The sequence below is a fragment of the Chrysemys picta genome, chromosome 5 (genome assembly GCF_011386835.1).
Source record: "Chrysemys picta bellii isolate R12L10 chromosome 5, ASM1138683v2, whole genome shotgun sequence".
NCBI lineage: Eukaryota > Metazoa > Chordata > Testudines > Emydidae > Chrysemys > Chrysemys picta.
Window position 1 is genome coordinate 45,866,364 of NC_088795.1, and position 25,316 is coordinate 45,891,679.

Sequence of the window (25,316 nt, forward strand, 5' to 3'; positions counted from 1 at the left end):
GCTATCCAAACTAAAGACTGTACCCTGGCTGGAGGAATGAGTTATCTGAAAGAAACAACCACAGCCTTGAAGTGACTGTTGATGAGGGCTGCTACCCACAAGGACACTGTGATGTCACATCTGGCCATGAGGGAGTGCATAGTAGTGAGTATACTGTTAGTGTTTTTCCTTACATTACTTTAACTGCAGCATGTCTGAAACAACTATATTTTTGTAGTTTTCCTTGTCCACTCTCTTCCTACACCTCATGGCAAGCACTGTATCTCAGCCCTAGTCTACATCCAGCTTCTTCTTCCTTCAAAGGCAGTTTCACTAATAATAGCACCTTTGGCAAACAGTACATGACTGACTGTCCTTGGCCACTTTCATATTGCGTGAGTACGTGTGCTGCCAGACCCCTATCTACAGAAGGGATTCTTTCCACAGCAAATGAACATGAAGTGATTTACTTTGTCCATATTGGATACAAGGTTAAGGGAGTGGGGGGAATCACTCCAGGTTGCACTTGCTTCTGAGATCTTTATTTCAATATTCCATAAATCCTTTGGAAGAAACTTCATACAAAATGAAATCAAAGATTGCTTACTTGAAACTTCTTTTTTGGTTGGGATAAGTATTGCTGGTAAGTCATAGAAATAATTGTGCTGCTAAGATTTGAGTTTACTTAGCTCCTGGCCTTGCCCAAACTTGGTGGTGGTGTGTTTTTTTTTTTTTTTTTTTTTTTTTTTTTTATTCTACATAGATTGTGCTGCCTTGGAACAATAAATAAACTCCAAACTAGAAAAGGCACATTCCGTGCTGGCTTCCTTTCTCCTTTACTTTTACTGAGCAGTATTTTATTCCATGAGTTGCCCCTCTGATTTCAGTGGGAAACTTTACTAATAAGATACTAAAAGTGAGTGCTGTAGCAGAATTGATTCCTTGCTGCCACATTTTCAAGAGCTCAGTTCCCATTTAGGTGCTTTCATGGCCAGACTTTCAAAAGTGTTCCATACCTGCCAGCTCCCACCATTCTAGCCTTTTGAAAATCTGATGCTAGGTGTTTGTCAGTGCCCTCATTATGTTCTTCAAAGGCAGAAGGAAAGTGGGATCTTTTAGGGTAGAGTAGTTTTGAGACATTGTAGCTCAGAATAATAGAACAGACTTGATGCTGCAATTCAACTAATTAAAATGATTGTAGTCACTTGCTGAACTACATTTCCCAGGATTATTTCAACCTAAGATCAGAACTCTTCCTCTTTCCAGAGCTTGGCATTTATACCTGGGAAGTCTTGCTAGAGGGTCTTAAACAGCATAGTGTGGAGACCATCTAACTAGGTACACATGTATGTCTAAATGACTGTTTCATTAGCCCTGATTTAGCTACTCCCTCCAAAAACTGTGTAATTTAACTTTTCCTGTAATTATATGCTTTCTTAAATACTCCTTTTTCACCAGCTTGCTACCTGTCTGAGGTCATGACCTGCATAGTTTAGGATTGCTTGTGTGTTTGTCACTCTCAAGATGCTAAGTATCAAGATGCCGGACAGCAAAAAGAAGTAGGGGTGGGGTGAAGCAGAACATATCCATGCAGACATCTATTCATTTGTATACATGCATGTGCCTATTCCATACAAGCACAGGAACCTGACTCATTTGCTCACTGGCATAGCAAGCCATGATTCCCCAAATAAGAAAATCAACCCAAATAAAGGATCATATCACCCCAGTCTAATTCACAAAATAGAAGACTAGATAATTGTGCAGCTGGGGCTGTGTCCAACTGCTGCAGAGCATGTATCTTCCCTAGCCATGAGTAAAACAACCATCACTATAGTACTTTATATAGGTGCTAACACCATTATTTAAAAAAATAAAAATAATTGTTCATTGCTGTATAGAAAATGAGCCCTCTGGGATGTATTTATGGAATGGGACACATTTTTGACGTTTGCCCCATTGTCCTCTATTGGGGGCAGGCCTTCAAGGATGTTCCAGCATTTTATTTTGTAAAATATATGGGCTCTTCCTGATCGCCATCAGAGGGATGCCCCACAGGCGAGGGCTCTCAGCTCCAGAGGGAAGTGTAACTTGAGCAGTGAGTGTGTGGTGTATGTTTTTTGGTTTGGTTTTTTTTCCCCTCCAAGCTCTGTCAGCCATATTTCTTGTGTGGATTGGTGTATTCTTGAAGGGTTGCACAGAGCCTCTGATCTAGCTCACATTATTGGGGCTTTATAGATTAGGGATAGGACCTCAAAGCAAATCCTGCACTGGAGAGACACTGCAGTGCAATGAACATGGCATAATAAGCTGTTGCCAAGGTGATGCTGTCAGGAGTTGTTCCAGCATGCTGGACCAGTTGAAGCTTCATCTAGATTGGGCTGATTGAGGAAGTAGAGTGGAAAGTAAAGGCATGTATTTCTGCAGCCAGGGCTTCATCTGGGTTGGGCAGGGGGGTTGTTTCCTGCTTCTGTTGTTCATACCTGGAAGTATAAAATAAAACTTACTTTACTGATTATTTTCCCCTCAATTTAACATACACTTGATAACTTGTTGTAGGGAGTTAGGACAACTCACCTTGATGGTGTCCCTTCTTGGCATGCAAATATTATTTATGAAAGTGGCTACTATTGTTACTTACCTTCTAGGAAGGACTAATAGACAGGCAGTAGATACTGAAGAGGTTCAGCCAATATTTCAAAGCCAGTAAATACATTACCTATCTGCTTTAGAAGTAGGTTTTAATTTCCTGTTTGAGTGCTAGCTAACAGATCTTTTAGGGCCAAACCTTGGCATTTGCACAAAGTCTTATGTAGTGTCTGGATTTGCATGTAACTGACCAATTTGCCATGCAAATAAATCTGCCTACAAATCTTGAAGCCTTTAAGGAGGTCTGTTAAACATTTGGCCCTGAGAGTCATACAAGAAAGGTAGAAATGTAAAAGCTGTTTGCTTCTTTGATGTCCATGTCCAGCATAGGTACATGTCTTTATGATGACAGTTAAGGGACTGAGTGAATCTGCTTTAAATGGCAAAATCTGTTGGAAAGAGGGATGGTGTCCCTAGCCTCTGTTTGCCTGAAGCTGGGAATGGATCACGTGGTGATTCCCTATTCTCTTCATTCCCTCTGAAGTACCTGGCATTGGCCACTGTTGGAAGACAGGGTACTGGGCTAGATGGACCTTTGGTCTGACCCAGTATGGCCATTCTTAGGTTGAATACGTTTCATAAAGATGTGCTCAGCTATTGAGGCTCTGATCACGTTTCTTCTGGGATAATATTTTCATGGACTCTCATTGTACCAGTGCCTGACTCTGGCCGCAAGGGTTTCACTACATAGTTTACCTCCTTCAGCTGCTTGACCTTAAAGGGCCCACCCCAGGCAGCCTGTAGTTTGCTCTTTCTCATGAGAATGAGAACAATCACCTGGTCCCCGGTAGCATAGGAGTGGGCACGTTCTGAGCGGTTGTATCAGACCTTTTGCTTCCCTTGGGTCCTGGCTAAATTCTCCCCAGCCAAGTCCATGAGCCCAGGGAGCTTTTCCTGGAAAGTCAGTACATATTCCACCTCTGATTTTCCATCAGGGGAGGCCCTATTCACCCACTTGCAGGTGTATTTTTCCCCCCCATCAGCATGACCAGTTCCAGATAGGTCATCCTCTTGGGTCTTCTGCACACTCTGGAACCTTTTCCTGTACACCTCAGGGGTCAGCTCAAACTTGCGCAGCAGGGCTTGTTTGAACACTTCATAGTCCCCTGCTTCCATCTCATCCATCTGGCTAAACATCTCTATGGCTTTGGGACCCAGTAAGGGGGTGAGATGCTAAAGCCTGTCTGCAAGGTCAACCTGGTGCACATTGCAGGCCTTCTCAAAGGCAGCAAAGAAGGCATCCCCTTCCTTAAACTGAGGCAGCACTTTGATATCAGAGTTCCCTGTGGGCTTAGCCACTCTGGGCCCACAGTAGGGGTCTCTCTGCTTCTCTGCTCTGCCATCACTAGTTCATGCTGCTTCTGTCTCTGACGGTCCTCCCATTCCTTCTCCTGGTCCTCCAGCTCTTTCAGTTTCAGTCCCATTTCCAACTCCAACTGTCTCAGCTCCACCAATGGGAAACTTGGTTGGGAAGATTCCCTGCTGATTGGGTAGGTGGATCCTGGGGCTGCCTGGCTGCTTTCAGCCCCTCCTGCATTCCTGGCTGGGTCAGTGGCTGGGAGGAACCCTGGCACAGCCTGGCTGCTCCCAGCTTCTCTCATGGGCCCCAGCTGGCTCAGGAACCAGCTCCTTAGAGCAATCATTCTCTTCCAACTGGGCAATCAGCAGTGTCTTGGTGAATTTTCCAATGCGCAGCGCCCCCCCCCCCCTCTCTGCACAGCTCTACAATATCCTTCTTAAGGAGATGGTTATAGGCCATCTTCATGCTGTTCCCAAGGGGTCCCAGACTCACAGGCCTGTGTGCACTCAGCTTCCCACGATCCCTGGGAGGAACCCCTTCAGTGCAACAGCGCTTCTCAAGGGTCCACTTTCTTTTGGGGGTTAAGCCATAAGCACCTCAGACTCATGGAACCGCACCTCTCAGAGCCTCCAGCATGCCCATCTCTCGCTAGCCCCCCTTTATTTTACTGCTCCCCAGTCACTGCAGGATGCTCTGTCCACAGGGTGCAGTTTGATCCCACCGCTACCACCAGTTGTCACAGTCACTGGGCGATGCTCTGAAACTACTCCATACGAAGCCAGTCAGGACTCTGGGGGAGCATGCCTCCTCTCTTTGAGCATACGGTCTCCAGGGCAAGAAGCTTACACAGCTTTTCCCTTACTGGGTCTGATCTTGGCGTATTCAGCATTCCCTCTTCACACTGTGCGTTTCCCACAGCGAGTCCCCAGGAACCCCAACTCCGCAGGCAATTTAAAACCGCCCGGGGCCCCCACCCACCACCAGTAGTGCAGTGGAGCTGAGCGGCTTCCTGCCTGCTCACCCCTGTGGCCCCTGGGTTGGGTGGGTCTGTATCTATGCACACTACTCCTGCCCCAAGCACCCCTGCTGCCAATAGGAAGCTGTGGGGGCAGTGCTTGGGGATAGCAGTGTGTGGAGGCCCCCTGGCCTGCCCTGCCTAGGAGCCCCAGGTAAGTGCTGCACCCTCCACCCCCTCCCAGAGCCTGCACCCCTCACCCTCTCCTGCACTCCCACCTCCTGGCCCAGCCTGGAGCCTGCACCCAAACTCCATCCCAAAGCCTGCACCCCCCCTTCCCACACACCACCTCCTACACCCAAACTCCAGCCCAGAGACTGCTCCCCTCACCCTCTCCTGCAACCCCATCTTAATTGGCTCTTATTAGCATTCTCAGAATAAAACACTATAAATTTACTTTTACATTAATCACACAGTAATTCAAAACCAGGAACTTTCACTGTCTGTCCAAACCATTCTAATTTCTCTGGAGTAGGATCATCTTTCATCAGTCTTAGATACTATGATGAGGGTCAGGTTATTAATTATATTGATATTTTGTGTGTGTATAGAGAGAGAAACAAGAGTGTGCGAAGTAATTTTTAGACCGGTCAGAAGACATTGCCATAGTTCTGCCCTGAGGATCTATGGAGAAAGGAAGTTGCAAGTGTGATGTGCTTACACCTCTGCAGTGATGCCTGACTCCCTTCAGCCAGGCTGCATGGTTCCCTCTGGAGTTGGCCTAATAGCAGGCTCTGAACTGCTACGCAACACTTGGGTTTGATTTTTGGCCTCCGTTTCCCAAGCCTTGTGTAGGCAGCCAGTTGGGAGTACTGCAGAGGTTTTATGCACAGCAGCAGTTTCTTGAGTCATTCAGGACCAATCTTACAATTTCTGGGGCCCAAAGCAGACAGAAGGAGAAACTGAACTGTGAATAGCCTCCCCTTTCAGTCTAGCTGCTAGAGATGTCTGATTCTACTGTCAGAAAAGGAAATTGGGCCATGAATTGCTGAAGCTAACCAAAAGCAGCAGCTTGTTTTACTTGAGCAGTGACACCGTACTAGCTTAAGCCCAACAGTGAGATCTCTGATTGCTTATGGAGACATACTGAAGAGTTCAAAAAGAACTGGTATCCAGTCCTCCTTGACCAATAGGATGCAGGTTGTGGTGCAGAACACTGATGGGGATATAAAGGAGAGGAGGGCGGGGGGAATAATCAAATCACTGACTGGGACACAAATTTGTTTCCATTTATTTGGCGGTTTTCCAGTAGGACAAACTTACGCATCAGTGTCATATCAAAACATCAGTATCAAAATATCATAAAGTGTTTGTCAGAAGGAGGTGACTTTTTTTTTCAAGACCTGAAAGATATTTATGGACATTACCATCCTATAAATAAAATTTGCAGGATTTGGAATTGCCCTGCACAATTGAAGTAATCCCAGAAAAAGGGTACACATTATGTAGATATGCAGTCTCCTACTCCCTATGTAGAAAAGGAAAATAACAAAGAAGGAGATAACAATTTTGGCATTGAAATGCTTCCAGACTGCGAATAGTTTTCCATAATTGTCAGGCACAGTGACCAAAATGTGGTGGTATATGACCAAGTATAATGATCAAGTAAATTTAGTGGCCAAACATAATGATTTAATGGCACAGATATCAACATCACAAAACCATCCTTAAAATGGAGTGAATTGTTTGCAGTCTCAACAAAATGGACAACTAAACAAATATTTATGGACACCCACTCGCCCTTAAAGAATGAGGATCCTGTAGACAGCGTTGAGGCACATTAGTGGACATATATATCTATACAGTGATGGTTATACACATGATGGGCTTCTATATGATGCTAGCGGAAGTGGTGGTTTATGCAATATATGAAACAATGCATATGAATTTTAAACTGGTTCCAGCTGCTGACCTCATGGTGCTATCTCTAAGAGCTAAATTGGGCTTCCCTGCTTTTCTTTCACAAACAGATTAACTGAAGACAGTGAGTCACTAATATGAGTAAGGTGAGCAGGAATTAGGCTCTGATTCAACAAAGCATTTACAGACCTGCTTGAGTGCTTTTCTCAATCAGAGAGAGCTATAGCCTAACGCACCCTATTGTGAAATATGCTGAGGTTCCTAAAGTCTCAGTGTCTTTGGTTGGAGATGAGAATGCTTTAAATCTAACAGGAGATGCTCAGTACCTTACAGGTTTGGGCACATAACCTCTCTGTGTCTCACTGGTAAAGTAGGGACTAAATACTTACCTATTGTACTTTGCAAAGGTGTTGTGAATCTAAACTGAATTGGCATTGGCTAAACACTTTGAAATCTTCAGATGAAAGGTGGCTATGTAGTGCGAACCTACATATTAATCATAATTGATGCATAAAATCACATTAATCATACTTAATTATTTATCTAACTGTAATTATACTGGATTGTTATAATTATATAAATATTATGTTGCAGTAAATTATTAACTATAACATAGCATGATATTTGTTTTACTCTCTAGCCTAAATAAATATTAACATAAATTCTGCAACTGTGGCCTGTGCCCACACAGTCAGTTGGAAGATTATGGGCATAAAATTAGACATAGTAACAGACTAGCATGTATATAAGATTATAACATTAAACTATTAATGCATGAGCCAATCCCAAGTGTTCAAAAATCATGAGTCAAATAAAAAGACAATCATGAGCTTTTTAAAAGGGAATAAATATTGGGTTCTTTTCATTTGCTGCCTGGAGTTTAAGCTTTTATGATGTTACATTTTCAGTCTCTCCTCTGCAAACAAGGGGACTAACAATCTACTTAAAAAACAGAATTAAGCATCTCCCATAATCACATGACTTCAGGAGCTGGGGCTTTAATATAGCACCCCTTCCCAGTAACATGTTAGCAGCCAGCAATGCTGTATTTCATGCTATGACTAAGGCTATGATTTAGTCACGGGTATTTTTGGTAAAAGTCATGGACAGGTCACAGGCAATAAACAAAAATTCAGGGCCCGTGACGTATAGTATAAATACCCCTAAATAAATTGGGGGGTGGGCATTGTTGCAGGGGACACTCTGGGAGGTCACTGCTGCAGAGGGAGCCGGGGGGGTGCTACTGGGCGACAGGCACTACTGGGGGGGTTATGCTCTGGGGGGCTGGGCCCAGGGGCAGTAGCTGTCAGGGGCCACCAGAGCAGCCGCTGCTCTGGGCGACCCAGGGACTTGCTGCCAGCGGCTGCTGGAGGAGTGGCTGGCCCCAGAGCCGCTCCAACAGCAGCCCATGTGGCTGGCCCCAGAGCCAGCTGTTTGGGCAGCCCTGGGGTCGGCCACACTGGCTGCTGCAGAAGTCTCAGAGGTTGCGGAAAGTCATGGATCCATGATGGCGCCCTAGCTATGTAACCAATTATACACCATCCAATTTTATCTAATTATAATGTAATGGGAGCAGTCCAGCTATACTCTAACCAAGAGACCATCATTAACTGCAATTCACTTGCAGAACAGTCCCTTTATTTTGGGTGCTGGTCCTTTAACCAGGTGGGCGGTGGGACGGCGCGGCTAGAAGCGGAGGGCGGGAGGGCAGCAGCAGTACTTCTGTGTGGCCACACGATGTCGCTCTTATACAAACGCTCCCTTCTCCCCTTTCCAGATCTTTCTCGAACTCTTGTCGGCCGGAGCCGCCTCAGCCCGAGTCTGTCCGGAAAGTGCCGAAGGTCCGTCGGGGTCTCGCGCAGTCCCCGCCGGAAGGCGCAGCGCGCTTGCGCAAAGGAGAGTAACTGCCGGTTGGTGGCTGCTGCTCCGCAGTGGAGAGCGCGACGGGTAGGGACTGGGAGCCGGTGTCGGCAGCCGAGACCGCTGCAGCGACAGGCCCGCGGGGATCGGAAGGCACCGGGCGCAGTTATGTCTGTGGTCGGCATCGACTTGGGCTTCCTCAACTGCTATGTCGCGGTGGCGCGGAGCGGCGGCATCGAGACCATCGCCAATGAGTACAGCGACCGCTGCACCCCGTGAGTACCGGGCCCCGTTCCCCGCCCGCTGTCCCTCCCGTGCGTACCGGGCCTCTCTCGCGGGTACCGGCGCCTTCCCCGTCAGTGCACAGCCCCACTCCCTCCTCCCCCCCCCCCGAGGACAGGGCGCGTCAGCGTGGCCCCGGAGGGGATTCTGATAGTCGCTTTGAGAAGCCCCAGCGCGCAGATCCCCGTTCACTTCCTCTGCCGGACAGAGCTCCTCTTGCCCCCGGGCCTGGAACGGGTCGCTCTCAGCCCCCTGCGGCCCGGGGGAGCGGAGCCGAGGAGCGCGGGTAGTGGCAGCGGCCGGCGGGTGCGTGTGTCTGTGCCTGGGAGCTGCTGGAGCAGTGCGGTATCAGTGGCAGGTTTAGGTCCTGCTCATTCATCCGCTTCCCCTCCTCCTCTGCGCTCCTTTCCCTTCCTCCCACCTCTGTGACAGGCTAGCTGACGATGATTTTGGGTGGGGGTTCTGTTCAAGTGATATTTCTTGGTTATCATCTCTGGTGCCCGGGAGGTGATCGGAACCCATTTTATAGCCTGCTGAAGGAGGCCTTTTCTGAGACCCAGTGGAATTTCTCTGCCCTCTGATAGATACTTCGGGATTTGGTCAGCGAAGATCTCTTTTTAAACAGATGGGTTTATGCACAATTCACATTGCAGTGGTTTGCAGTGTTCAGAAGCTATTCCACTAAGAACAGATGATGGAATGAGTATGAGGGACTAGAGGAGATGGAAGAGGAGGTTGTCTGAAGGAGGATAAAAGAGAGTGATATGAGGAATCTTTCCTCTTTCCCCCCCCCCTTCTTCTTCTCTCCCCTCCACCCCCCAAAAAAATCTTTTTCCTACTTGTTCTGCTGCTTCCTCTCCTGGCTGTGAAATATCGAGGTTTCTAGCAAGGGGGGATGGACTATGTTCGTGATGATGGGACAAGCAAGAGTAGGTGGAGATTTGCCTCCTCTGTTTCTATGGGGTATACCTAGGACTTTAAGTAAGCTTCAGCTGTGTGTAATGTTCTACTAGAAACCAGGAATTCATGTAAAAGGCTCATAAACTGTACTTCTTGAATAGTGCATGCTCATTTGTTTAAAAAAAAAATTCCAGACCCATAAAGAGCAACTAAAGTAAGCCTTGCTCCTTCCAGAGAAGTCTGTTTTGAGTATAGTATTTTACTGTTTCATCTCTTGGGAATAAATGTGTTTTAACTTCTCAGTATTTATTTATATACAAAAAGGCTTTAGTCTATTTATTAAAAAAAAAAAGCCAAGCACTGAAACACACTGGTTAATGTGTCTAAGATGTTAATGATGAAGACGCTTTGCTTTAAATACCACAATGTATTATCTGATAATACCGCCCTTTCCTTTGTTTCCAAAATTTTTAGTAAGGAACTAGGTGGTTGTTGTTTTTTGTGAGCATCAACATTTTGAAACCTATTTTTAAACTTCTGCCAGAGACCATTCTTAATAGGCAACGCTGTCTTGAGACTACTCCAAAGAATCCCCAAATATCAAGTATATTCAGGTCCATCTATTTTAGAATACCACTTCTGCTTAACATCTGTTTTTGGAGTGCATTCTTTGCATATGCACTTCAGACATTTCAGTGTATTTAGTTAGCCTTTTAGTATATCAGATGGAATAATATACAAAATTTAGCTGTTTTCAAACTGACAAAAGCAAGTTGACGTAACTAGAGGAAACATACCATGTGCTTTGATACTTGGGTGCAGCAGGATGCTTTATAAAAATCATTAAACAGTTCCTCTTTTTGTCTAGGTGTTGAAGGACTTATGGTATTTATCTTGACTTTTCAAGTTGAGACTCAGCCCTAATACAATCTAATGAGGCTTTAGGAAGAGAATTCGTTTTTTGTTTGCTTTTTTGAAGTAGTGTGAATTATTGTACGGGATAGAAATGTCAAACAAGCCATTTTTACTTTGCATAGGAGCACTAAGCCTTATGGCTTTGTTTAGACTTTGGATTTAGAAAGGTGTACCTAATTTAGTAAGGCCCAGGTGAGCTCTAAGAACCTCTGTAAATGTCTAGGTCAGTGGTCCCCAACGCGGTGCCCGCAGGCGCCATGGCATTTATGTGCGCCCGCCTACTGACAAGGGAGCGCTTCTGCCGGACAACCCGCCGCCGAGGAGCGCGGCCGCTGGACAACCAGCTGCCGAGAAGTGTCACCGCCGAAATGCTGCTGCTTCTCGGCGGCATTTTGGCGGCGACGCTTCTTGATGACGCCGGTTCTCGGTGGCATTTCGGCAGCTGGTCGTCCGGTGCCCGCCACACTCTTCTGGGAACGTGAATATGCTATTGCAACAGCAAAGTTGGGGACCACCAGTCTAGGTTTTGCCTAGATCAGGATTTAAAGGCATGGAGTTAACAGGTTAGATAACACATGCAAACTAAATATGTTCTTTAGGTATGTCTGCTCATTCCCAACTAACTTGAGGTAGTTAACAGCATCATAAACTAGCCTGAACCTCCCCAAATATTTGTTCCAAGACACAGGTGTTTGTGGTCTACCCTAGGAATTAACATGTGCTAACCCATGGTAAAGTCTTGTGGAAACAAGGCAGTCTAGACTTGTAGAATGTATTTAGTTAGCACATGCTAGCTAGCAATGCATTTTTGAATCCTGCTGCTTTAATTAGTAACTATTCTCAAATTTTTACTCTGTAACTGAGAGGAATCTTGATTGTTAGCATTCCTGCAGTGATCTTAATAAAGTTATTACTGAATCCTTAAAGTTTCAATAAATGCACAACAGACACAGGGTTTGAAAAATGTGCTTGCCAGTAGTGAGATGGTTGTCATAGAATATTAGGGTTGGAGGAGACCTCAGGAGGTCATCTAGTCCAATCCCCTGCTCAAAGCAGGACCAACACTAAATCATCCCAGCCAGGGCTTTGTTAAGCCAGGCCTTAAAAATCTCTAAGGATGGAGATTCCACCACCTTCCTAAGTAACCCATTCCAGTGCTTCACCACACTCCTAGTGAAATAGTGTTTCCTAATACCCAACCTAGACCTCTCTCACTGCAACTTGAGACCATTGCTCCTTGTTCTGTCATCTGCCACCACTGAGAACAGTCAAGCTCCATCCTCTTTGAAACCCCCCTTCAGGTAGTTGAAGGCTGCTATCAAATCCCCCCTCATTCTTCTCTTCTGGAGACTAAACAATCCCAGTTCCCTCAGCCTCTCCTCATAAGTCATGTGCTCCAGACCCCTAATCATTTTTGTTGCCCTCCGCTGGACTCTTTCCAATTTTTCCACATCCTTCTTGTAGTGTGGGGACCAAAACTGGACACAGTATTCCAGATGAGGCCTCACCAATGTCGAATAAAGGGGAACGATCACGTTCCTCGATCTGCTGGCAATGCTCCTACTAATACAGCCCAATATGCTGTTGGCCTTCTTTGCAACAAGGGCACACTGCTGACTCATATCCAGCTTCTTGTTCACTGTAATCCCCAGGTCCTTTTCTGCAGAACTGCTGCTTAGCCAGTTGGTCCCCAGCCTGTAGCGGTACATGTAATTCTTCCTTCGTAAGTGCAGGACTTTGCACTTGTTGAACTTCATCAGATTTCTTTTGGTCCAATCCTCCAATTTGTCTAGGTCACTCTGGACCCTATCCCTACTCTCCAGCACTACGATTTAATCATGAATATTTTTAGTAAAAGTCATGGACAGGTCATGGGGCTGTGATGTTTTTTTGTTTTTTGCCCCTGACCTGTCCATGACTTTTACTAAAAATACTCATGATTGAATCTTGGGGAGAGGGGCCTGCTGCCACTCCGTCTTCCGCTGAAAGGGGAGTCCTGGAGGGCCCACCACTGGGGGGGGGGAAGGAAGCCCCGGGGGGCTTGCTGCCGTCCAAGCAGCTGGCCAGTGTGGCTGTCCCCAGGGCTGCCTGAGTAGCTGGCTCCGGGGCCAGCTGCTTGGGCGGCCCTGGGGTTAGCCACACTGGCTGCTGCAGAAGTATGCCAGGAAGTGCATCTGCTGGGAACCCTCCAGCTCCCACCCCATTCCTTCTTGAAGTGTCTGCTAGTTGCAGGCTAAGCTTTGCCAGGTTGAGTGGTCCCTGGTGGCTGCCAGCAGCTCTGTAACCCTTTTCTGTGCAAATTTTGCATTGCCCAGTGGTGCAGAATTCCCACAGGAGTACCATTATCATGTCGTTCCCTTCCCCCTCCCCCCCCCCCATTAATCTTCTCTTTTTCCAAACTAAACATATCCAGTTTATTCAGCCTTTGCTCATATGGCTTGCAATCCACCCCTTTGATTATCTTTGTTGGTTGCCTCTGGATCCTTTCCAGTTTTTCTACATCCTTTCTCTACATTGGTGACCAAAATTGGACACCATATTCCAGCTGAGGCCTAACCAGTGCCGAGTAGAGCAGTACTATCACATCCCGTGACTTGCATGCTATGCCTCTGTTAATGCAACCTAAAATTGCAATCTTCCCCCCCCCCCCCTTTTTTTTTTTTTGGCAACAGCATTGCATTGGTGACTCATATTGAGGTTGTGACCCACCACAACTCCCAGATCCTTCTCAGCAGTACTGCTGTCAAGCCAGTTTTCCCCCATTTTGTATTTGTGCATTTGGGGTTTTCTTCCCTAAGTGTAGCACCTTACATTTGTCTTTGTTGAATTTCATTTTGTTGTCTATAACCCAGTTCTCCAGTCTATCAAAATCCCTCTGAATTTTAGTTGTATCCTCCAAAAGTATTGGCAACCCCCTCTCCTCAGCTTTGTCTCATTTGCAAATTTGATCAGTACGCTCTCTATACAGCGGGTCCCCGGTATACGTCAGGGTTGTGTTCTTGAAAAGGGCGACAGATACCGGGGACCTACTGGTACAGCAGTGGTGTAGGCAGGAGGAGATACTTGGGTGGGTGGGCAGTGATGGGGGGCGGAGGAGTAGGCATGATCTGGCCACCTGTCTTCCTCCCTCCAGCCAGCCTTGTCGGGGGCAGGGCGATAGATGCTCTGGCCAGGGGCTCCTGTGCTGGAACAGATACTATATTTTATTACTGGTGCATGAAGCCTTTAGGTGTTGGGCATCAACTACCAGCACACTTACAATTGAAGGAAGGGAAATAATTTCGGGCAATAGAAAATGTTAATGTGACTTTTAAAGAATTCCACAAAGTAATTTAAGGAGCAATTGATGATTTTTTAAAAGTAGTGTATGGGTTTACTCTGGGGGGAAAAAGTGTACTTTTCCCCTGACATTGTTTTCTGTCAAAGCTGAATATTTCTCTTTCTGTTATTTAGAGCTTGTATATCTCTAGGATCCAAAACCCGGGCCATAGGAAATGCAGCAAAAAGCCAGGTAAATGGATCTAATCATACTACTTTACAGGAATTTAAGCGATCTTTAAATTACTCATCTCCTGTTGAGTTGTGAGGGAAGTGTAAGGGTGAAGAAATCTGATACATTGTTTCATGTTTTAACTTAAAATATATGCTTACAATTTCCTTGCTTTTGTTACCATTATTACTAAATCATTAGGCTGTACACCCCTCTGTTAAAACTAATTGAAATATTGCCTCGGGTTAATTCTTGATTTTTTTTTTTCTTTTTTCTTTTTAGAGGAAAGACAGGGAGAAATGTAGGACTTGGTCTACTCACCAGTGAAGAATAAGAAACTTTCCTTAGTGGGGGGAGAAGAATGGGTATAGGCTCAAGTCTTCAATTTCTGAAGAGTGTTAGCATTCATTAAGAAAAGCTTGTGGCCCTTATAGTTTGAAAATGAAAACAGAAGGAATGCTGTCTTTCTGAATTTATAGACACAAATGTCTGTGCCGCTGCTTGTAGCTTTCCCAGACAGTATAGTGAAATTCAGACTTGCCAGTTTCACTACCTCTGTTCAGAACTCTGGACAGCAGTAAAACTTGTGATCTTTGTAACTTCACTTGCTGCTGCTTGGGAAAACTAAGAACAGGAGCAAAGGCTGGGACTGGAGATAATCACTAGGAGGAATACCAAAAAAATGAGGTTTGAATAGCAAAGACCCTTTGCAGCAGAATCTAGGGAGTGGAAATGATAACAGAGGATATCCCTTACCCTTTCCATGCTCATGCACCCTAGTCAGGAAGTTGTGGAGTAATAGGGAAAGAACTCCCCATGTCTCTTCCCAGAAGGTGGGTAGTTAAATTTCAGATACTCTTATACCTATTAACCAAAAGAATGGAGCCCTCAGGCATGTTCCGGGGCAGGTGGACCCTCATTTTCAGCAGCCATGCACAGCTCATCAGTACACAGCTACTGGACATTGCTGGAGATGGGGGCCTTTATGTTTCACATTGACTTCCAACTGTTAAGCTTAATTCTCAGGCTAGTAAATACAAGGTACACTTTCAAAGCCTGGAGTACAGTTGTAATTGGCTTAAAAATTCTGTATTCATTATAAAACAAAATGAACAAGTTCTTTTGCTGTATAATGGGTCAAAAAAGTCAGGCTTTAAAATCTGTGTTTTTAAATCACTATCCCGAAATATTGAGAGAGTAGATAAGTGGAAGGCTCATATTGAATTGGGATCTGAATTAAACATTTTTTGGGTACTTTAAGCCCTAAAAATTACTAGACATTTAATTACAATATTTTAATAACATTGTTAAGATAGTTGTATGTAGTTAATCACTGTCCATATTGGGTATAATAGGAAGTTCCTTTTAAGATAAGGAAGGGGAAAACTAGTGAAATGAATACTGACTTAGACACAGAAAGTGGGTTTGAGTGTATTAATTGGTCTCATAAATAAAGTGACATGCTTAATAATAGTTGTATTCAGTGGGAAGTGAGGAAAAGGATACATTGCTCAAAAGCTGGAAGTTCGTGTTCATAGCAGGCCACTAGTTCCTATTTTGAACTTTAAGCCACACTGAGATAAATAAAGCCATAATTTCTGTGTTTTCCGATATGCCTCTCATAGCAACACATTTATCTTCCACAGATTGTCACAAATGTAAAGAATACATTACATGGCTTCAAAAAAATGCATGGAAGAGCATTTGATGATCCCTACATACAAGGTGAAAGAGTCAAACTTCCCTATGAACTTCAAAAGATGCCAAATGGGAGTGTAGGTCTGAAGGTGAGTTTTGCAGTTTCCACGCATACCTACTGCTGTCATAATCTGCGTCATTATTTTGACAAGCAAATAGAGATTCTGCTTGGCTGTAATTTACTTCTCAAATGAAATTGCTTCCCTGAGCTTTCTATTTTAATTTTATTAAATTCTATAAAGGCTCTGGATATATTCATATCCATCCAACCTGGGGGAGGGAAGGAAAGGAAAGGAAGAGTTTTTCTTCGAGTGCTTGTTCATGTCAATTCCAATTAGGTGTGTGTGCGCACATTTGCACGGCAGCTGTAAAATTTTTCCCCTAGCAGCATCCCCGTCAGGTTGGCCTGGGCACCCCCTGGAGTTGTGCATTCATGTTGCTCAAGATAGAACCCTGCTGTCCCGCTACCCCCTCTTTTTACCACCTGTGACGGTTAGCTGGAACGTCGCATAGCTCTTGCCTTGGCAAGTGCCGTTAGCAGTGTCCGTTGTACAAAATTGTTTACTACTTAGTATAGTTAGTGTTCAGGTTTCTTCTTTGGGCTCTCCCCGCCCTCCCCACCCCCCATTGGTTCCCCAGTGCCGTGGCATGCCACGGTCTCCTGGGTTTAAAACTTGCGAGGCCTGCGGTAAACGCATGCCCAGAAGTGACCCACACACTTTGTGCTGGTGGTGTCTAGGAGAGAGTCACCAGAAAGACCAGTGCAGGATCTGTTGCGGGTTTCACCCTAGAACTTTGAAAGACAGAGACCAGCGTCTCAAAGTTCTGCTGATGGAGGCCGCACTCCGGCCCCAGTCAAACCCTGGATCGGGCATCCCGCGCCTAGCAGCTCCTCCTTGGTGCAGAGTGCCCTGGCACCATCGTCCCGGGATCTGGTGCCAAGGAAGGACTCCTCACGAGACTCTCGGCACCATCACGGCTTCTACTGCATGCAGCCAGCGGATAGGCACCAGTCGCAATCACCGGTGCCTCAGAAGAAAAAGAAGCTGGAGAGGGGCCTTATGTAGTTGGCATTCTTGCTGCATTACGCAGATGAATACCAAATTATACTCAACATATTTGTAGTGTTAAACAATGTTGTTAAAGGCTTTGGTTGCTTTTCCTCATCCTTATTGGGGTAGTACTCAAGTTCTGGTCTATTCAGCTTTCAGTTTAACATAAGAGAGATTAAGGTCTGCTTCTTAACATGATCAGGGACTCCATGACTTGGTGTAAGGCGAGCTGGCATATGCAGTGCCATGGATTAATTGATGTCATGCTGTCCTTGCTTCGATACCAAAATACACTTCTATCCAAGCATCATAGCTACAGGACTAAGATAGGTTTTCTGGCAGGGGAGCTCTTCTGGTAATGAATTGGCATCTTTTTCCTGGAGTGCTTACTGTGCAGGGATACAAGCCATTTTGGATGAGAGTATACAAGTGTAACTTGTCCACATCAGTGTGCTTTCTGTGAAAGTTCTTTGGTGAGTTGTACCTGTAGTGTATGGCCTAGGGATGTAAATATCGTTAAAAAAGTTAACTGTTTAAATTAAAATTACATCTGTTAACCAGTTAACTGACTAAAGGGAGAGGGGCTGGGGTCACTCCGGCCGGCGTGGCCGGGGGCTAACAGTTCAGATCGGTTAATCGATAAGCATTAGGCTTACTGTTAACATTTTACGTCCCTGGTATGGCCACAGTCATGGCACTAGCCCTGAACTGTTGAGGTGGATTCAGGTGCTCCATGGATCTCTGGAAATTCAGCTCTTCCCTCTAGGCTAGAGGTGGGGAACCTACGGCCCATGGGCCGAATTCAGGCCACTGCTTAATTTCATCTGGTCCGCAGCAAGTCTCCACGCTGCGGGCCGGAAGCTGGAGCTGTGAGCACCGGCTCACACTACTGTGGGGGGAAGCTAGGGTTGCCAGGCCATTAAAAGTCTGGTCGGCTCCACGCAGCTCCCGGAAGCGGACGGCATATCCCTGCGGCCCCTCAGGGCAGGGGCAATCAGGGAAGCTCTGCGTGATGCCTCTAGCGCCAGCTTCGCAGCTCCCATTGACCAGAAACTGCGGCCAGTGGGAGCTGTGGGTCGGTGCCTGCAGGCACCTTGCAGAGCCGCCTCTCCGTGCCTCCGCCTAGGGGCTGGACATGTCGGCCACTTCCAGGAGCAGCACAGAGCCAGGGCAGGCAGGGAGCCTGAGTTAACCACCCTGTGTCACCAACCAGGAGCCACCTGAGGTAAGTGCCGCCTGGCCGGAACCTGCACCCCCTGCCCGAGGTTGGAACCCTCTCCTGCACCCCAACTCCCTCCCAGACCCTGCACCCCAACCCCCTTCTCCAGGTCAGAACCCCCTTCTGCACCCTAACTCCTGCCCAGATCCCACACCCCAACTGCCTGCCCCAGCCCTGAGCCCCCTCTCGTACCCTGAATCCCTCATTTCTGGCCCCACCCCGGAGCCTAGGGGAAGCCCCAAGCTTATGTGCCCCCTCGTGGGGGCTGTGTGGCCTGCAACTGATTTTTTTTTTTTTTCCTGTGGGTCAATGGCCCCTGATAGAGAAAAGGTTCCCCACTCCTGCTCTAGGCTGAGATCCACTTCCGGGTGCCTCCCCTTGCTGCAGGATGCTCTGGCGCGGCTGGAGAGGGACAGGACTTGTCCACCCCTGGACAGCTGCTCGGGCGGGGGAGAGATCAGATCCACCTCTGGGAGCCTGCGACCCCTCCACCCCAATCCCCTTTTGGGTCGGGACCCCCACAGTTACAACACCATGAAATTTCAGATTTAAACATCTGAAAATGTGAAATTTACCAATCTTTAAATCCTATGGCTGTGAAATTAACCATAATGGACCATAGATTTGGTGGGGTCTTAACTATGAGGAAAATGAAAAGCATTCTTTCTCCAAAGTAACTTTTCATACACCAGCTCCTCTTCGTGATTCTACCTTGGATGTCATTGGGCTTCATTGAGTTTGTTGATGGCTTTTGCATCTCATGCTCACTATAACACAAATTTAGTTTACTACCTTCAAATACAGTGAAATATAGGGCATGATCTTTAACTTGGCTGCTTTTTTTTAACTCGGATCTACAGAAGTCAAGTTTGAGGAAAACTGGCTTGATAATTTAAACTGTGAATACTTAAGTTCAGCAAGATGAAAGTCTTACTTAGTTTGACTCAAAATTAAGTGCGTGCCGTGTCTGTTAGTGTGTGGCAAGTTGGGGGTTTAAATCTATGGTGCTTTGGCCTGCTGTTTGGCCCTTGCTACCATGCACTAAAAATTCTATAGTGCACTTTGACATACTGCTCCTTCAAAGCATTAACAGACAGTGTAGACAAGCCCTAATGTGATTTAGAATATTGCGTAGTAGCAACACCAGATTAGCTTTCCCTATATCAACGTGTGTGTACCACTCTCATTAAATCTCAGTCCTTTCTCTTTAGCCTGTATGGAACCCAATCCTTTAATATAATCATTTTAGCTACTGTCCTGTATTTATGTATTTAATAGGTTGTGCAATGCTGAGTTGTGCAGAATTACTGATATTTAATTGGTTATCTTTGTGTATGTTGGCTGCTTTTTTAACAGATACTTCAGTGCTTTGAATGTCTCCCAAGTTAATACAGGTCCCTCAAGGATTTCTGCACACAAATGCAGCCGGCCAACTCAAATCCTTTGAGTGAAATAAGTAATGTTTAGCTATAGCATCAGTTGATGTTATTTTGAGTACTGTCTGGGCTCATGGTGTAGTGAAAACTTAGAGAAAGATATGTCACTGCCCAGAAGGGCTTGAAATCTAAACTAGACAAACTCTAAAAGAGAAATCCAAACATGTTACTTTTTATCTCTGGGAGGACTTTGGTTTGTCTTCTGACTTGACATATGATATGTTTGGTTCCATCTTATTTTTAATACTTGTGTTTTTCTGCTCCTATTTGAAATTTTTGAGAAAAGATTTAGAAAACTCTTGTCTAAAATAATTAGATGCTAGCTTGTTAGTGTGACATGACACCTACTGTCCACCTACAAAGTGGTTGCACTTAGGACTTAAAGATCAAAGAAATATTGGTCTGAAACAGCTCATAAAACAAAACATTTATTTGTACTGTGACAATATTCATGTCTGCTTTGCAATTGTTTAATCTTGTGTTTCAGGTGCGATACCTAGATGAAGAGAGACCATTTGCAATTGAACAGGTTACAGGAATGCTTTTGGCCAAGCTTAAAGAGACTTCAGAAAGCGCACTAAAAAAACCAGTGGCAGACTGTGTGATTTCAGTAAGTTGTGATATATTACCCATAAGCAGAACTCTGGTAAATTGTATGTAAACAGTACATTTTAATAGTGTGTGAACTGGAAAAGAGCCAGGTGAGGTGCTGCCAGAAACCACCCAGAACAAAATAAAACTGTAAATATATGCTGAAAAGCACAAAATATATTCTTAATATCTGATACCTATTCACCAAAAAAACAACAGGCAGATCTTGTGTAGAGGTTTTATACTCCATGGGGTTAAAAGCCAAAATTTGCTTGATGACTTTGTGATGTTCCTCAGACAACTTTGGTACAGCAGTAGGCTTCCTAACACATGCTACAGAATTTCTCCTGTCCTATAGCTAGATCTTAGACCTACTGTACAAGAAGTGTAGACCAGATATGCAGAAACTTTGTGATTCTGAGGGCCCCCCCCACCGGCAGTTTTCCTGAAATGTGAGAGCTATACCTAACTTGTGTTTTTCTACACAATCTCTCAGTTCTTTTTGCTTGTGGAACCACAATGTAAAAAAATAGTTTTCATAGCACATTTGGATGCCAATGTAATATGTACCATACAAATAAGACCGACTCTGCTGCAAAGAGCTTCTAATTTAAAAAAATAAAACAACTTTGGTTGTGCCTGTGTGTGTGTGTGATATTTTTATCTTCGCTTCATTCTTTCTGCCTCCCTTCTGTTCTTCATTCTGATACGCTCTTCAACCCCTCCGGAGTTAAGATTGAGCTGTAGCTTCCTGTAATAAGGAACCTCAGTCTTTGGAATTATTTTATATTTTTGTTTTAGTTTAGATAGCTTATGCTTTTGGGGTCAGACATGTCTTGGATTTGTTTAGAAAGTGAGCCAAAATTTTACTGTGCTATATAATGTTTAAATATTTTCTCTGTTAACAAAAAGTTAGTTTAACTATTTACTAAGATCTAAACCTTGTTTCTTGAAATCTTATGCTATCTGGGATTTTGTTAGTGTTAAATATATTAAATGTAGTTTGTGTTTAGAAACACTTGTGCATCTTGCATCCGGACTTTCACTGATTCTGTAAATCTTGACAATGCAGGATATGTATTTGTCTTAATACCAGTTTGGATAATTGGAACTTCTTTTTAAAAGATCTAGCAATTTTAATCAGTCTGTATTAACTAAATATGATTGGCATCTTAAATTTCCACGGTAGTCAAATTTGTGGAATTGTTTTGTTTTATGGCTATGTTAACTTTTAAAGTGAGCATAGGATTTTGTGTGTCATGAGATTTGTATAATGGAGTACAATCTTTGTTTGAAAACAGGTCCCTAGTTTCTTCACTGATGCTGAGAGAAGGTCTGTAATAGCAGCTGCGCAGGTTGCAGGTTTAAACTGTCTGAGGCTGATGAATGAAACTACAGCAGGTAAATATGATACTTGCTAGAAGCAGACCAGGAATAAGTTACAGTTTTTAAACAGTCTCTTAAACTTGGAAGATTGGATTCTGACTAATCATTACGTAACCAATTGCATGTTAGAAATCTATAAAGTAACCTCCAAAATATTGATAGTTTAGCTGTTATGCTTTTCTTTTCTGAAAGTCCAGTTAAAATACAACATCTGTTCTCCACTTTAATAATAATAATAAAAAAGTCTTTGGAAGGTGAGGGGTGTGGGTGGGGTGATGATGATGATTATTATTATTATTTAATCATTAAAACCAGGACTGCTACATTCCAAGCACCATGCCACAGAGTGCTTTATGTCTATGGTTTGAGACCAGATAGCTCTTCTTAGTAGTATTTAGTTTCAGGGAGATGGATGTGCTGCAGAAAAGATTTACCACCCCCCCCCCACCCCCACCCCCACACACACACGTGTCAATCAGATAGTTATTTTGTCACAAGCTAATATTTAAGAAATGGAGGAAAGATTCAAGTCTGGGGGCAAATAGTTCCTACAAATTAAATAAAATACAAGAAAAATACATCTAGAAGCCATAATGTTTATTCAATCCTGTAGGCAGACGCTTAGTTAAATTGGACTCTGGGGGGCCTCAAGTGAGAGCAGATTTTTACTGAGCATACTTAGAAATGACTTGGATTCTATAACTTCCCACAATCCCCAAATCAAGCCAACAGTACTAGTCTGCATGCCAGAGTGTGACTATATCATGTTTCAAACTTCATCTGGTTTTGGTGAAGTCCTACTAATGTATGGCTTAAATATATATATTACAATAGGGAGTCACATTTTTCATTCATATTTGAAAACAAGAATAATATAAATTGTGTTGAAATGTTGACTACAGTAGTCATGACTGCCCATGCCTTTATTAATAGACCATTAATTCTAAAATTTCAACATGAAAGATAAATAAGGAATAGTAATCTGAAAAGAAGTTGTGGAAAATTAATTGTTACCAGTTTAGTCCCTGCAGTGATTTTTGGGAATAAAAGAATATTCAGATCTGTTTCTTCTCTATCAACAATGATGTAATGTCTCCCTCTACACTCCAGATTTGTTAGTGTACTTTTGAATTCCTTGGCTCCCCTGGCAACTGGATCCATTATCCTTAATTAACAGGTGCAATAACATGTGCATCTCTTGGTTATGATATGGACATTTTGTCAGTCTGACATCTGACAAAATGCTTAACTCATAGTCATTATGAAGTCTCCATCCAAATCAGATTTTTTTCTCTCTCTCTCAAATTTAGGTACATATCTTTCTCCGCTTCTTATCTAGCCTGTCTCAGCCTAGAGTCCAATTACAGCATTGGCACAAACACCATTTGTATGAGTGAGTAATTTGCTCATTCCAGTTGTCCATTGCTGTATTACGAATTCTTCAACCAATCTGAGAGCCGTGATTGATTACAGCAGAAGGTGGATCAAATTCTCATTTGCCAAAAGAAGGGTGGCTGTGATGAAATGCTTCTATTGTAGGAGAGTCAAAGTAGAGTACATTGTGTGGGACCCAGGTCGAGCAATTTAAATCACAGTGACTTTTCTAGAGTGAGGAGCTCGTGGCAGGGAGCTTGGCTGGAGCAGAGCTGGAGCACTCCTTCCCCACCCTCTCGTGGGGATGGCCCATGCCTCGCCACGTCCTCCTGGACGTTCTTCCACACCCTGCTGGGGGGCGTGCCCCGCAGTTTGGGGACCACTGTCCATGGCATGTCTTTTTTCGAGTGATGTTTCGGTGGGTGCTCCATTTCAGGTGTCAGTGCATGCCTGAGACAGAGAATTTTAGCAGCAGTGCCTGTCTGGGTTGCACATGCGTAATCCTGTTCTACGGTGCTGTTGGCGCCATATCCAGCGCAAATGACCTGACCCCCTCAGTTCCTTCTCAGAATGGATCTCCTGGTGCATTCACCTCTGCTACCAACAAAACAATTTACAACTTCCACCGGGGATCAGAACTCATTCAGCCAGATCTATAGCAATCTCAGTAGCCTTTCTAAACAGTGTACCACTCATAGACATATACAGAGTAGCTACCTGGACCTCTGAACATATATTCATAAAGCATTACGCAATTTACCGGACCTTAGGCTCTGATACACTCCTAGGCCTAAGAGCACTATCTTCAATCACTCAGAAAACTCCGAAGCCCCTTCTGTCCACAGAGGGGGCACTGCTCTACAGTCAAGTGGAGCACTCACAGGGACATCACTTGAAGAAGAAAAGGTTATTACCTGATACAGTAACTGAGGTTCTTCAAGATGTGTCCCCCCAGGGGTGCTTCACTACCCAGCCTCCTCCCCTCTACTTTGGAATTCACACTATGTACTCTACAGTAAAGAAGGAACTGACGGGGTAAGGTCACATGTGCCAGATGAGTTGCCAACGGCGCTGTGAGGCGGAGATGGCGCATGTGTGACCCAGATGGGCACTGCTGCTGAAATTCTCTGATCAGCGGCACAGAGATGCACAAACACTTGAAATAGAGCACCCACAGGGGGACACATCTCGAAGAATCTCAGTTACTGCACCAGGTGAGTAACCTTCTCTTATCTTTGTCACTTTAGAACAAAATCATTCGATGTTAACAAAGTGAAAATTTGTGTAGACTTTCAATATATATTATCGCAAGTGAATTTTTGTACAGTTCTAATTTTTTTTAAAGGAACCTTAAGTAGGCTTTTAAAAAAAAAAAAAAAAAAAAAAAAAAAAAAAACTTAAATTATTGAAAATTGCTTGAGACGTGGTTTTTTTTTTTTATACAGTTGCACTAGCTTATGGAATTTATAAGCAAGATCTACCAGCCTTGGAGGAGAAACCAAGAAATATAGTCTTTGTAGATATGGGCCATTCTGCATACCAAGTTTCAGTTTGTGCTTTTAACAAAGGAAAACTGAAGGTAAGTTTATTTTTACTACATTGTTGCACCAGAGGCAATGCTCTTAATTGGGACAATGCTCAGGAAACCAGTGGAGTGCATTTCGGAATGGTTAAATGTCGTGCCTGGTGTGGGCAAACCTGTTTGTAGTAAATACCATATATCTATATATCTATATATATACTCGTTCATAAGCCGAATTTTTTTTAGTAAAAAAGGGAAGCACCAGAGACGGGTCGGCTTATGAACGGGTTTAGAGAGGGAGAGGTGGGACACAGACCCTCCCCCCAACAGAGGGAGCAAGGAGAGGCAGCACAGCCAGCAGAACCAGAAGGGAAGAGGTGGGGCCAGAGTCTCTCCACTTCTGGCCACGCTGCTCTCCCCCCAGCCTCTGAAGCAGCTGCAGCCCCAGGGCTGGCAGGCTGCAGCCGCTTGGCCCTGCCCCCCAGAGCAGGCTGTGGCCGAGCTGCCCGGGCACCAGCCAGGCCAGAGCCTCCTCTGGCCCTCCCCATCGGCCCGCCAGCGACTTATCCTGATGGCCCGGGAGCCGAAGTTTGCTGACCCCTGAATTATAGAGTCAGCTTATGAATGGGTCATAAAAATTTTCCATTTTTACTTATCGATCTTGGTGGTGGGGGGGTCGGCTTATAAACGAACGAGCTTATGATCGAGTATATACGGTATGTATGAAACAGTAGTAACTAATAAAAACTTTCCTGCATTCTAGTTGTTAAATGACTATCCTTCATGGC

At 44.6% G+C, this 25,316-nt stretch overlaps 1 protein-coding gene across 2 annotated transcripts in view; it reads left to right on the forward strand.

Annotated features, from left to right (window-relative positions):
- HSPA4L (heat shock protein family A (Hsp70) member 4 like) overlaps positions 1 to 25,316 on the forward strand; it is a 66,565-nt gene continuing 41,249 nt past the window's right edge. The window contains exons 1-7 of one of the 2 annotated variants that reach the window (XM_065596372.1): positions 1 to 144; positions 8,581 to 8,938; positions 14,214 to 14,271; positions 15,897 to 16,037; positions 20,143 to 20,265; positions 21,548 to 21,647; positions 24,452 to 24,585. In XM_065596372.1, coding sequence (XP_065452444.1) covers positions 8,832 to 8,938; positions 14,214 to 14,271; positions 15,897 to 16,037; positions 20,143 to 20,265; positions 21,548 to 21,647; positions 24,452 to 24,585 — 663 coding nt within the window. In that variant the 5' untranslated portion in view covers positions 1 to 144; positions 8,581 to 8,831. Of the gene's footprint in view, positions 145 to 8,580; positions 8,939 to 14,213; positions 14,272 to 15,896; positions 16,038 to 20,142; positions 20,266 to 21,547; positions 21,648 to 24,451; positions 24,586 to 25,316 lie in introns of those variants that run through there. The other variant, XM_065596371.1, reaches the window with a different exon arrangement.